We start from the raw sequence: 14,285 nt of genomic DNA, 5'->3' as shown, positions 1-14,285 counted from the left end.
TGAAATCTTTGCAAATTTATTTTTAAAAGTAAAAAAAAAAAAAAAAAAAAAAATCACATGTACATAAGTATTCACAGCCTTTGCCATGACACTCAAAATTTAGCTCAGGTGCCTCCTGTTTCCACTGATCATCCTTGAGATGTTTCTACAACTTGATTGGAGTCCACTTGTGGTAAATTCAGTTGATTGGACATGATTTGGAAAGGCACACATGTGTCATTTATAAGTTCCCACGGTTAACAGTGCATGTCAGCGCACAGGCCAATCCATGAAGTTCAAGGAATTGTCTGTAGACCTCAGACAGGATTGGATGAAGGCACAGATCTGGGGAAGGGTACAGAAACCTTTCTGCAACATTGAAGGTCCCAATGAGCATAGCAGCCTCCATCCGTAATGGAAGATGTTTGAAAACACCAGGACTCTTCCTAGAGTGGGCCGCCTGGCCAAACTGAGCGATCGGGGGAGAAGAACCTTGGTCAGGGAGGGGACCAAGGTTCTTCTCCCCAGATCGCTCAGTTTGGCCAGGCGACCCACTCTAGGAAGAGTCCTGGTGTTTCCAAACTCCAAGGTTCACTCTGAAAGAGCTCCAGCATTTCTCTGTGGAGAGTGGAGAACCTCCCAGAAGGACAACCATCTCTGCAACACACCATTAATCAGGCCTCCATGGTAGAGTGGCCAGACGGAAGCCACTTCTCAGTAAAAGGCACATGACAGCCCACCTGGAGTTTGCCAAAAGGCACCTGGAGAATTCTCAGACCACGAGAAACAAAAAATTTCTCTGAACTATTTGGCCTGAATGGCAAGCGTCATGTCCGGAGGAAACTAGGCACCGCTCATTACCTGGCCAATGCCTACAGTGAAATATGGCGGTGACGTCATGCTCTGGGGATGATTTTCAGCAGCAGGAACTTGGAAACTAGTCAGGATCGAGTAAAAGATGAATGCAGGAATCTACAGAGACGTCCTTCATGAAATCCTGCTCCAGAGCACTCTGAACCTCAGATTGGGGCAAAGGTTCATCTCCCAACAGGACAACCACCCTAAGCACCCAGCCAAGATAACAGGACAACTCTGTGAATGTCCTTGAGTGGCCCAACAGAGCCCAGACTTAAATCCGATTGCACATCTCTGGAGAGATCTGAAAATGGCTGTGCACCGACGCTCTCCATCTAATCTGAAGGCGCTTGAGAGATTCTGCAAAGAAGAATGGGAGAAACTGCCCAAAAATAGGTGTGCATCATATTCAAAAAGACTTGAGGCTGTAATTGGTGCCAAATGTGCTTCAACAACAAAGTATTTGAGCAAAGGCTGTGAAAAATAGATATAGATTCTCTCGATAGAGATAGCTATATAATCTCTATGTAATGTGTTTTTTTTTGTTTTTTTTCCCCGTTTTTTAAATACAAGATTTCGAACTACTTTCACGTTGTCGTTACGGCATGTTTGTAGAATTTTTAGGAAAAGGTTTTAAAAAAAATTAATAATTTGAAATGTTTTTTTACTGCTTTATTATAATATGTAAATAGGTTATTAATGTGTAGTCTGGGGCACAGGTTCACTTACATTTTAGCTAGAGGATGACACAAGCGTGACAAGGGAGGTCAGTAAAGTGCTGATCGTGCAGGCAGATGCTTGTTTACATTTTCCAATCTGATCCAGGAACTTATTTCCTTTCCTGCATGAGGATCAGAATTCTGAGAAGGCCAGCAGTTGGGGTTTTCTTTTAATATTAGGCAATACGCTTAGAATGCCAAGAATTGATGGGCAGCAGCTTCCACCTACATAAATCTTCTTTCCTAATTATGTGCAGACTAAAAATAAGGCTTTCAATTTAATCTATAGTGGGGGTTTTAGAGGTAAAATCGGGCCAGAAAAGCCATTTCTAGGAATCGTAAAGCTCCTTCTGTCTTTCTCATTCTCAAATTTTAAAAGCTGTGTGCTGTCCCATAAGCCATCTGTAATTTGTGTATATATATATATATATATATATATATATATATATATATATATATATTTTTTTTTTAAATAAGGTAACCAAAAGTGCAACAATTCTTTAGACTAGCAGTCAAAAATCACAACAGTTAATTCCTATTTTGTTACTGTGGTTTAGTGCAGTGGACTCCAAACTGAGGCCCGGGGGCCAGATGCGGTCCTTGCTTTTATCCGGTCCTTGGGGCACTGTTTCATTCACTGATACCAACAATGGACATAATGTTGCATTATTATGTAAGCCTTATTCATATCTATGTACATGCATGTATTAAACACAAATTATAATGGTCCAATTTAATAATGAAAACAGGTGTTTCGTTTTAATGTGGCTGAATGTGGAGCTTTACGATTCTGGGGTACACTGACTTGACTGTACATGATTGAAAAGCAATGCTAGATTTTTGCATGTATAACAATGTTTAATAAATTTGGTTGAGAGAGACTGTAACACACCCCCCCTCCCCCCTCTTTTTCAGGATCCAGGACCTCCACCACCCTCTCCGCTGCTGGGGCTGAAGCCTCTGCAGTTACTGGAAGTGAAAGCTCGGGGGAGGTTTGGTTGCGTGTGGAAGGCACAGTTGTTAAATGAACTCGTAGCTGTCAAAATATTCCCCATACAGGTATGTGCAGGCGTGTTTAAACATGATCTTCCAGAATTACTTCAACCCGATTGCTTGGGCTTGTTACCAGCATTCAGAGTGTAGTAAAAAATGTGTTTTTAGGAAATGTTTCTTCAAGAAAGCTTCTCTTTGCTGACGTTATCCAGACTGAGTGACTGTTTAATTCCTGTCGTGACTAGGAGCAAACATGATAGGTGACATCACAGAAACTATATCCTGAACTTGCCATCGCTTGCGCATCAGTGGCGGCTGGTGGTGGTTTGTTTTGGGGGGGGGGGGGAAATGGCAAACGCACACCCCGCTGTCTGCTGGTCGGTCCACCAACACTTACCATATCTAGGCGTTGGGCATCCAAGGTGTGGCAGCGGGGAACAGGCATGGAATGAATGAAATACTTGTATAGCGCACAATGCGAATTGCCCCTAGGCATTGGCAGGGACGGGTCATCCAGGCATCACCAGCATCTCCTCGCTTCCGCTCTGTGCGTCTCCTCCCCTCCTCGCTTCCGCTCTGTGCGTCTCCTCCCCTCCTCGCTTCCGCTCTGTGCGTCTCCTCCCCTCCTCGCTTCCGCTCTGTGCGTCTCCTCCCCTCCTCGCTTCCGCTCTGTGCGTCGCCTCCCCTCCTCGCTTCCGCTCTGTGCGTCGCCTCCCCTCCTCGCTTCCGCTCTGTGCGTCGCCTCCCCTCCTCGCTTCCGGGTGATGGGTATAAGACCTGCATTGCAACAGTTAACACACCTGGGTGGGCTCTAGAAGCCTCCTCTGCGACCAGAGCCCACCCTATTTTAAAGCCTATTAGAGCCTCTGGATGTAATCGGGTGCTAAAAAAACCTAGTCTGCCATTCCACAAAGGATATCTCTACTTTTAGTACAGCCATCGCTCTCTTCCAATGCCCAAATTCCTAAGTGTTAGGCCTTGTTTAGACTTTTGGTTGAGGGGCTGCAAATATGCACCATTGAGCTACATTTTTGCAGGCCCACCCCCTCACTTGGGCAGCAATAGGCAGCGAATGTGGGTGTTTATATGCTGCGACACTTCGCGCCTGTGGCAAAGTTGGACCGGCTGCTAGCAATTGGTGGGTGGCAAGGTCACTGGACGCAACACATTCAAGTCAATGGGGAGGCACCGCAAACACCCTGCAACCACATGCAATGCACACATTGCTGCTTGTTGCCAAAAAATGTTAAAACGGGCAATGAGGGTGTTGAAGCTCTTCCTCACTGCATGTCAATAGCCTGTGGAGCGCAATCCAAGTGCTGGCTTCAGGCTTCAGTCAAGGGAGATTTTGACGCATATCTATATCTATCCTTGGTTAACCAAACCCACTCTTCTGATATCTTTGCTGCACAGCAGCCACTGTAATAGACTCCCAACCTGGAGTCCTAAGACTCACACACACTGAAACACAATGAAAGCTGCAGAGTTGGAGCTGTGGGCGTCTGTAAATCCAGGAAGTAAACAGGCAGCCGCTTCAGCTTGCCCACAGTTAAAATGGCTGCAGCCAGGCTTAGTGGAGGGAGATTTCTGCAGCATATTTGGCAAGTATAGAATGGCAGTATATATATAAAAAAAATATGCAAAGTGGTTGGAGGGAAGCTTCAGAATGACAAAGATGTTTTTATTACAAATCATGTGAGCAGACTGCAGTTCCTCTTTAAGTTGTGTGGTTTTATAAAAAAAAGTTTTCTACAACAAAAGTCTTCATAGTGCATAAAAAAAGAACTAAACAAAACTTTAACACTGCTCATTTCAGTTCATAATTTGGTTTGTAAAACATTGAAAACCTGCGGCACGGTGAAAGAAGACTAGTTCCAAAAATAATTAAACTCCAAAAATGTAAAATGTGTGGCCAGCTCGGTTATGTTTCCACATGATGTGCTGACTATTTTTCCAACAGCTACTTGACAAAAGTTGATTGAAAAACCAACATCGTTGAGCTGAGTGTTGCTGACAGGGCCAGGTCAGCAGGAATTGGCTAAACTTAAAATGTGTGTGGCAGGCTTATTCTAGGTACACACTATAACCTTGACCGAGAGGGTTGAGCGGAAAAACTCTTAACAGCTTTTGTTTTGTCCTTCAGGACAAATTGTCGTGGCAAAACGAATATGAGATCTACAGCCTGCCTGGCATGAAGCATGAAAATATCTTGCATTTTATTGGAGCAGAAAAACGTGGCACCAACTTGGACACAGACCTCTGGCTCATAACCGCTTTCCACGAAAAGGTTTGATTCCTTTTAGACATTAAAGTCTTGATATTCATGGACGAATCTTGATTATGTTTGTATATTTATCTTTTAGATGCATGATGGCATAAAATAGTGTCTTAGTTCTAGTTGGTGCTATTTTTCTTTTGAACACATTCCTATCAGAGTTGCTATAGAAAAAATCCCTAGATCTTTTTTCAAACGTGGTTACTTTTTTTTAATGTAATCCTGTAAGTAAATATGATTGGGGGGGGGGGGGGAGGTGTTGTGTTAAGAGAACCAAAACCAAAAATGTTAAACTTTTTTAAGGCTGGGTTCACATTAGTGTGATGCCAGATATCGTATGTGATTCGCACCGCAAATCTGTGCACATCACATGCAATGTCTGTGCGATGCAAATTCAGCCATACAGTTCTTATGGCTGAAATCGCATCGCATTGCATTCACACCAAAATGGTGCAGGACCCTCCCTTTTTTTTTTTTTTTTTGATCTGCACTGGAATTGGATCACATGGATGTTCACACCCTTGCGATCAGATTCCACAGTTTGCACTGCGTGCTGCGAATCAACTTGGGGGTGTCAACTTACTATTGCTACCTCAATCGGTTCAAAGAGCTGTGTGAAGTGCCTGCGAGTCAGATGTGATGCGGTAACCGCACAGGAATTGCGCTGGTTCCCGCATCGCACCAGTGTGACCCCGAGACCATTATTTAAAATGGTCTTTTTAATCAAATTTAAGGGAAATGTATAAACACGTTTCAGAGGTCCTAAAATGCCCCTTTCTTCGGGACATGTAAAGGTAGTAACCTGCTCCTCAGAACTGCTGTGATGGAAGAGGCTGATTTTTTTTTTTTTTTTTTTTTTGGTCAAATTCTTAATTCTATTTCTAATAGTCAATATTAGAGCCTAACTCCAGCATTTTTATTTTCAGATCTGGTTAGTGGAGAAAAGTTTTAAACTTGCTGTTCGATTTTCTTCCGTAAAATGTTTTTGGTAGTTGTCTGCATTGGAGAAAAATCCAGTCGCTACTTGACAGGAAGGGAAATCTCTTGAATAGGGAAATCGTTGTAAATACTTAAAATCAGAATTTTGTGTCACACTGTCTCTAATCCCCAGAACGGTGAAGAGTGTGCTTAGCCTATGTTGGCCCCATGAATTATTGCCAAAACACACCACCATACCACATGCAGCTTTTTTTTTTTGTAGAAATGCCAAAGTTTTTGAGAGGCAAAGGTCCCCTTTGTTAGGTGACGGTACAAAGCAAACACATGTGTGGCATAAATATATACATGCTAAATAAACGGAGTGCCACCTTGGACCCTTCCATCTGAATGTGGTATTTATCATGCCCTTTCCAGGGTAATATTATGATTAATATAGTAGTGCACAGCCAAGAATGCAAATAATTCCAGCTTAAACGTAACAAGCCCTTAAAAATGTCTCCTCCTAACACCTATGCTTGCTATAACCTGTGTAAGAAAGATGTATATACTTAGCTATTTTCAGGCCCTTCTAGTCCGGTCATGTGATCCAGCTCACCTGTGTCAACCAGCGGTGGCTGAAGGAGCAAGGAAGAAGGAAGGATGCCAACAACAGATGGACCATAGAAGCTGATAAGTGACATCACTGCTCCAAGCTTTACTAGTTGTTGGAGCATTTTCTCCTCTGTTGCAGTCGCTGTTGGCTGACACAAGATCACATGACCGGACTGAAGCACACTGAAAATAGGTGGTGAGTATTTGCATCTCTTTTTGCATAGGTTAGTCAGTATAGGTGTTTGGAGAGGAAGGGGACCTTTTTATGGCTAGTTAGGGTAAAGCTGGAATTCCACTTTAAATAAGGGACAATTAGAACTTTTCTTCTCTGTTAATACGCCATCTCTCTATTTATGTCCTGATGACTGTTGTCAGTGGGACTAAAAGTGAGGGAAAACTAAAAACTTTAGTTGCACCAAAACTAGAATAGAGGAGAAATCTTCCCAATGGGAGCGCAGATCATAGGTGATTTCTCTCATTTTAAGAAGATTTCATATTGCTTACAGCAGGGATCTTCAAACTACTGCCCTCGAGCTGTTGTGGAACTGTGCGTCCCATGAGGCATTGTAAAACTGACATTCACAGACTTGACTGGGCATGATGAAAATTGTAGTTCCTGAACTGGAGGTCCATAGTTTGGACAAAAAGTAAATTGCCCCAATAGAGCACACTTTTTAAAATTATTTTTTATATTTTACAACTGTCTTGACAGGTTGTTTGAATACTTCCCTAGTCTAGGGGACACAAGCTATTACCCTTTTAAACGATAAAAGATTCTGAAGTCTTTCTCTCTTCTGCAGGGTTCTCTTACAGATTATCTCAAGGCAAATGTGCTTACTTGGAATGAGCTGTATCACATTGCTGAGACGATGGCTAGGGGCCTGTCGTACCTCCACGAAGATATCCCCAACATCAAAGATGGCCACAAGCCAGCAGTAGCCCACAGGTAAAGCCATTTGGTTTGGTTGGTCGATACTTCTATGCACTGCTCCGGTAATGCTGGAGAGACAGAAAAAGACACAGGCACCTCTGAGTATGGACTGCAATATTTAATAAAGAAGGTGCATTAAAAACTCACATTGAGGTTACTGTGTAATGCTGAAGGCTCTGAACATCCTTAGCTAATCATTAAGCCATGTTTTCCCATCTTTCTACAGGGATATCAAAAGCAAAAATATCCTCCTGAAAAACAACCTGACGGCCTGTTTAGCAGATTTTGGTCTTGCTCTTAAGTTTGAAGCCGGTAAATCTGCTGGTGACACACATGGTCAGGTAGGTGTCATAAGATGTAGAAATAAACCTCTGTACACAAATTGATTACTTCTGAAAAAATGCAATATTACCAGCCACAGGATGAAAAGTTCTGTAGACCATAACAATATGCCATGGGCTGGTGTACTGAATCGAGTGGGAGATGACTGGCAGTAGGTGGGGCTATCCCTCTATAGTGTGTACTTGTCTCAAGGGCAATTGATGTCCTTTCTGTCTGCTGCCTCATTCCTCTATCTGCACGTTTCACTTCTGAGAAGTTTTCCTGACACCAAGAGAAACAAATGCGGCAAGGGAAGGATATCCAGCACACAGCATCAGCTCTGTTCCTGTGTGAAGGTTGTGGGGGTGTCCTGTCCTTCCAATCGGGTCTCGGAGCTTTCCTCACTGAGCTCTGCAGAGTAAAATTTCAGCTCCACGCTCCCTTTTTTCTGACAGCTCAGACTGCATTTTACACATTTTGGCCTTTTGGATGTAGAGGGGACTGCAGATAAACGGGTATAACTTCTGTAGGAGGATTTGTTTAATCTCTGTGTATCCCCTGAACCCAGTCACTTCACTGGGTATATGTAAGGTTTTACAATCCCTTTAAGCTTTCCTTATACTGGAAAATCTATTTTGTAATCTCTACTTCAAATCCTGCCTGTGGTGCTGTTGTGGCCTTCCTGCACTGAGCAGGGGAGAGGTCTTGCAGACAACGTGCTGTGAAGATGGACATGGTGAGGTCACTGCATAGCATAACGGGTGATGGTAATGGAGGGCCAACAAAGCCATTGAATCTGCAGCATTGGCGGCCCTCCATTTCCTTTATCCAAATTCTGCTATGCTGTGACATCACTGTGTCTGTCTTCACACGCATTGTCAGTCAACCCTCTGATCCCCTTTTGCTATGTGGTGTCATTATCGGGTCAGAGTGCTGCCCCGCCGCTCCTCTCAGCGTCATTAGATCCTGACATGGGTCACCGAATAACAATGAAACGCTTGACTCTGAGGACTGTAGAGTTGCCTTCTTACGCTTTTCTCCATGTTATCGCCTTTTATACCTCAATCAAATTTTGATTATTATGTCTGGCTGTGGTGGTGTTGTTTCAGGTGGGAACACGGAGGTACATGGCTCCAGAAGTATTAGAGGGTGCTATTAATTTCCAGAGAGATTCCTTTCTGAGGATAGACATGTACGCCTTCGGTCTCGTCCTCTGGGAACTGGCATCTAGGTGCACGGCATCTGATGGTGAGTACAGTCACGCTATATAGTAGTAGAATAATGAACTTCCTCTTCATCCCCTAAAACCACTGAAATGTCCACTAGTTGCTGAAAGTTTGAAAAAGTCTGTACCATACTTTGAGCTCATGAAGACTACAGTATTTCTGATGCTTTCCTTTCCATAATTTCTTCTTCCTTCTCTCTTCTTTTTTTATTCCTTCGTTCGTCTTCATATAACTGCACTTTGCCTTTTGAATTTGATGGAGAATTTTGATTACTTCCAGGAGAGCTAATTTTTTGTCCCCATTATTAACATATAGTTACATATATAGTTACATAGTAAGGTTGAATAAAGACACCAGTCCATCCAGTTCAACCTGAGTAAAGCATTGGGTGGGCAGAGCGAAATGTGTTTGGGTCAGGCTGGTAGGAGTCCAGGCTGAGATTGTCATCATCACCACCATCATAAGACTACAGCGCTGTGCAGCATCATGGATCATGTCTTTGTTCTCCCTTGAACTTTTGGCAGTAGCGGTTGCGGAGGAGTCCTCATGCACGTCACACACAAAGGGGCATAATAGCCCTCTCTCCTTTTGGAAATGCCTAATTATTGTATGTGATGGTCCAGCTCCTCCTCCACGCACCACTCTCCATAACCTGTTATGTAATGGCTGGGGGAGGAGCGGAGGGGAATAATATAGAGTGTTGTCTGAGTATCAGCTGTGAGTCTGCTGGGGCTGCTGACATCACATCCAAGATGGAAGTGCCCATCAACGGTCTCAGGGCTTTTAGATGTCTACACAACAGAGGCTTTTACATATATAAAATTCATATAGTATCTCATTTGAAAATTGTTAGTGTATGGTCTGGCGATTGGGTCATTTTAACCCTTCTGTTGGTATTCCCGAGTTTGTTTTGGGGTTAAATTTCATTACCGTTAGCGGTAACCCCAAGCCTCGGGATTGTATTGCAGAGTCCTTGTACAGCATACTTGCCTTGTCACCAGGATCTTGCGATGTCCCCCTGCTGTGTCCTCTGCCTGATGCTCTGTGTGCTGGGCTCCGTTTCCTGCGAGCGCTGCAACGCATGGGTACGGAGCCCGGTGGTAAATTCGAAAAGTACAAAAAAAAGTACACTCTAATCTTACAGATTGCATTACTGTATCAAATTATTTCACCTCCCTTTTTGTCCCTAATGCTTTGTCCAGTACCCTGCATGCACTTTTATATTATATATACTGTTCTTTCTGCCTGGAAACTTGAGATTGTCCATGGCATCAAAAAAGGGTCCCTTTACGTCAAAAGTGGTTTTAGACCAGCTAGAAAACAGCGATAATAAATTAGAACACTTGCAGAATTGAGCGATTAGTGATTCGTGGGGAAACTTATGTTATTGTAATTATTTTTCTTTATATAATTTATAATTATTACATTTTATGATTGTGTTTCAAACTTCATCATACCTGGGATGTCTACTAGACTCTTTGGACAGATTTAATTGTTATTACTAAGCAATACAGGCCTACAATATACAAACTTCTATGCAAAACACTTGTACCGCTTTGATATCATATTGCTAGGCAGGCTACAGCCCCAGTTCACCCTTTTTATTCCTGCTCTAGTTTATTTTCTGTTGTAGTGTACAATCTGTATTTCCTCTTTTTGATTCTTAATTTTGCAGCATGCTTTGGGCATTGTCTTTTTTTTTTTTTTTTATATTATTATTATTATTATTATTGGGAGTGCCACTGCCTGTCATGCATTGTGCAGCTCACAACACCCTCTGGACAAAAGCAGTGTGTACAGGCTGTCCAGAACATTTTTGTCTTAAGCCCTGCCACCAAAGAAAAATAATCTATTGATGTCTTTGTAAGGATTTTGAAGCAGCCTAAAATCGTTTCATAACCGATTATTATTTATTTATTTTTTTAAACACTGATGTAAATCAATTGTGTGGGCACATTAGAAATGTGTCGTTTTTCTCATTGTGGGTTATAGTTGTGCAGCTTCTCACTGAATAATTGAGAAAAGGACAGTCTTTTTGAATCCGTTTTTAGTAGATGAATAAAATGCTATCCAGTAGTAGACTAAACCTTCATCTGTCCGAATCCTTGTGTCAGGTCCTGTGGACGAGTACATGTTACCATTTGAGGAGGAAATAGGGCAGCACCCCTCTCTGGAGGACATGCAGGAGGTGGTAGTACATAAGAAGAAAAGGCCCATTTTAAGGGAATGTTGGCAGAAACACGCAGTAAGTAGGAAAACATTTCACTGTTGTTGCCATAAAGAATGTGGTTGTCTTATGGCTCCTGTTTTTTCTTTTTTTAAGCTGATAAGGTTATGTAAATGTTGTGTTCTTTCAGTGCACATTATCCAGTCTCTTTGTAAAAATGTTAATCTAAAAATAAAATCAGTTGTAGTTTTAAAATGGAATGCATATTGTATAATGTTTAAAGTAGCTCAAAATTAAAAAAAAAAAAAAAAATGTATTGCCCTATTTGAAACCCTATCCTGTGGCTATGTTCCCTGAGTTCAGGGAGTCAACATTACCTTGAAATAACATAGAACAGCACTGGTCATCTGGCTTTTGTGCAATAGCTGCTGGATACTAAAGAGGAAAGTGGGTTGCAGCAAGGTTTGCATGTCTTTTCCCTGGGATGTGCAAACTACTGTTGGAACTAAATTATTAATGAGCTGTGGGTGGGGCTTGGTTACCAGCAACATTTTGACTAGCTAGACTTGAGGCTAGTCAGTCAGGAGTGAGTGTGTGTAGCCTCACTCACTGCTTACATAATCACATAATCATTATAGTTAGCACAGCAGCTCACAGGGTTACATAACCTGCCATCAACAGGATCACAAGGTATTTTATACCATTAACCACTGCCTGCAAAATCAATTACCTGTGTGTGATTTTGGGTAAGTAGTTGTACTGGGGTGAGGCCTGCAGCCAGAGGCAACCCCCCCCCCCCCCCCCCCCCCCCCCCCCGCTACTTTATTTTTTATTTTTAGAGTGGATGGTCAGCTTTCATGTAATGACAACCGATGCGGCTAAGCAACCACTCGGCTGTTAGGGGATGTCCCCCTGCGATAGGGGAAGCAGCGATAGGGGACTTCCCCCTGCCACTCCGCCCGGGTCTTCCATCCCACCGAGAGATTTGAGCGACCAGCTGACATGTCCGTCAGCTGGCTGGAGTCCCGGGCAAAGCCAGAATCTGCTTTGATCGGGTCTTTGCTGTTGTAACCCGGAAGCAATGTCCCTTCTGGTTTACTCGGCAGCCAACAGCGCCAATTTTAAAAGATCCAAAGTATTCAAGAATGCAAATTTTTTTTTTTTTAATACTTTCAAGTGCAGAGGAGGGGTATGGGGTCTTTTAGACCCCAGATCTCTCCCATAAAGAGCAGCTGTCACTGTGGGCGTGTTTATATCTTTTTTTTTTTTTTTAAACTCCCCCATTCCCACGTGCCCGCGCGCAAACGAAAGCGCGTACATAAGTCACGCCCCTAAATGTAAACCGAGGTCAAATCACACATGAGGTATCACCATGATCATTAGAGTGAGAGCATCACAACATCATCTTTCAGAATATAATAAAAAATTGGGCTAACTTTACGGTTTAGTTTTTTCAGTGAAGTGTATTTTTTTTTTTCCCCAAAAAAATTGCGTTTGAAAGACCGCTGCGCAAATAAGTACTGTGACATAAAATACTGCAATGACCGCTATTTTATTCTCCAGAGTCTCTGCTAAAAAAAATATGTTATGTTTGGGGGTTCTAAGTAATTTTCTAGCAAAAATACTGCTTTGAATTTATAAACAAGTGTCAGGAATAGGATTGGTCTTGAAGTAGTTAAAGTGGCATAGGGATAGACATAGCAATGTTCAATCCTGTTGCAAGTCCAGGAAACATTACTTTTTGTATGTTCCTGTTCTACTTTAAAACTGAACTCTGAGGGAAAAAAATCTTTAACGTTGCAATAGTTCTCTTACCTCGGGATCACTGCTGTTCAGTTTCATAAATGGACACCTAAATCATAGGACTGATTGTGATCATCATGGGTACAGATAGTCCCTAGATAAGGTCACAAAAGACCATAGTCAAAATACATAAAATAATGGGAAAAATGAAAGTGATGCCACCACTCCAGTGAATTTTACGCGTGTATATCAGGTTGTGTCCAAATGATTGAATGTGAATTTCTGATAACTGAATCCCACCCTTTCTCCACCCAGGGGTTGGCGATGCTCTGTGAAACCATCGAGGAGTGCTGGGATCACGACGCAGAAGCCCGGTTATCGGCCGGCTGCGTGGAGGAGCGGATCATCCAGATGCAAAGACTCACAAATATCATTACCACAGAGGACATTGTAACAGTAGTCACCATGGTGACAAACGTGGACTTCCCGCCCAAGGAATCTAGTCTATGATACTTGCACTAGACCAACGGACTCACAGCTGCTAAGCTAAGGAATGACTCTCAGCGGAAATGGTTGGTCTGTACTGCAAAAGTCCGTCCCTCGGGACGCACCCGGCGTATCATTCCTCGTGGCCTGCAACGGTTCGGCAACGAATTATGGAATGAATAAAACATGAAGAAACAAGGAGACCTCTCTGGACAACTGACCGATTTCCCTCTTCTTTGTTTTCTAAACACGTCAGAGAAGGACTGAACCTTGAGTGAACTACTGCTATAAATATATATATATATATATATATATATATATATATATATATATATATATATATATATATATATATATATATATATATATAAAAATATATATGTGTATATATACACATATACATATGTGTGTATATATATGTATATATCCTATGAATATTTTTTTTTTTTTTTTTTTTAAATCAAAGCATTTCATTTCAGATTTTAAGAAAAAAGGGTAACTGTTTTTATTGCATTTGCTGTTGTGTTTCTATAAATGACTATTGTAATGCCAATATGACACAGCTTGTGAATGTTCCCCTGTGCTGCTCTTCTGTGTATAGGAACCTATAAGAAAAGTTTGTGGGACATTTTTAAGAGGCTTCCAAGCATAGTTTAACCTCCCTCAACAAGCTATACCTCAGTTCCACAGTCTCTCTAAATTAAATTATACAGTTGAAAACACTAAGCAATTTTAAATAACCGATCCATGTGGTTTTTTTTTTTTTTTGTTTTTTTTTTTGTTTGTTTTTTTAATATATATGTACGTATTACAATTTTTTTGTTATTTAAGAATAAATGTGGTAGGTTTTATTTAACCCATCAAAAGGACATCCCCTGCTATTCATTTTTGTAGTTTAAGGGACCCTGGAACCAGCATAAACAAGTGCATAGGGTTTCTTACTTAAACACAACTTTTAACGTATTACTTGGCTTTTTTTTTATTTTATTTATTTTTTTTTTTTTTTCCTTCTCTCAGAATTCAGCCCATCTTCAGAAATTGTCCTTCTTCCTTTTTTGTT

At 41.8% G+C, this 14,285-nt stretch overlaps 1 protein-coding gene across 2 annotated transcripts in view; it reads left to right on the top strand.

Moving 5' to 3' along the window:
- The window catches only part of ACVR2A (activin A receptor type 2A), an 82,207-nt gene extending 68,240 nt beyond the window's left edge, over positions 1-13,967 (top strand). For both annotated transcript variants that reach the window (XM_077447738.1, XM_077447739.1), the window contains 7 exons: positions 2,469-2,612; positions 4,690-4,833; positions 7,152-7,297; positions 7,509-7,623; positions 8,713-8,851; positions 10,944-11,074; positions 13,055-13,967. In XM_077447738.1, the coding sequence (XP_077303864.1) occupies positions 2,469-2,612; positions 4,690-4,833; positions 7,152-7,297; positions 7,509-7,623; positions 8,713-8,851; positions 10,944-11,074; positions 13,055-13,249 (1,014 nt within the window). In that variant the 3' untranslated portion in view covers positions 13,250-13,967. The remainder of the gene's footprint in view (positions 1-2,468; positions 2,613-4,689; positions 4,834-7,151; positions 7,298-7,508; positions 7,624-8,712; positions 8,852-10,943; positions 11,075-13,054) is intronic.
- The last annotated feature ends 318 nt before the right edge of the window (positions 13,968-14,285 follow it).

Source organism: Lithobates pipiens, unplaced genomic scaffold, assembly GCF_037356315.1.
Source record: "Lithobates pipiens isolate NorthernLeopardFrog02 unplaced genomic scaffold, aLitPip1_a1.2 Scaffold_22, whole genome shotgun sequence".
Classification (NCBI taxonomy): Eukaryota; Metazoa; Chordata; class Amphibia; order Anura; family Ranidae; genus Lithobates; species Lithobates pipiens.
The sequence above is the reverse complement of the archived record's forward strand: the minus strand, read 5'-3'. Positions and strand labels throughout refer to the sequence as shown.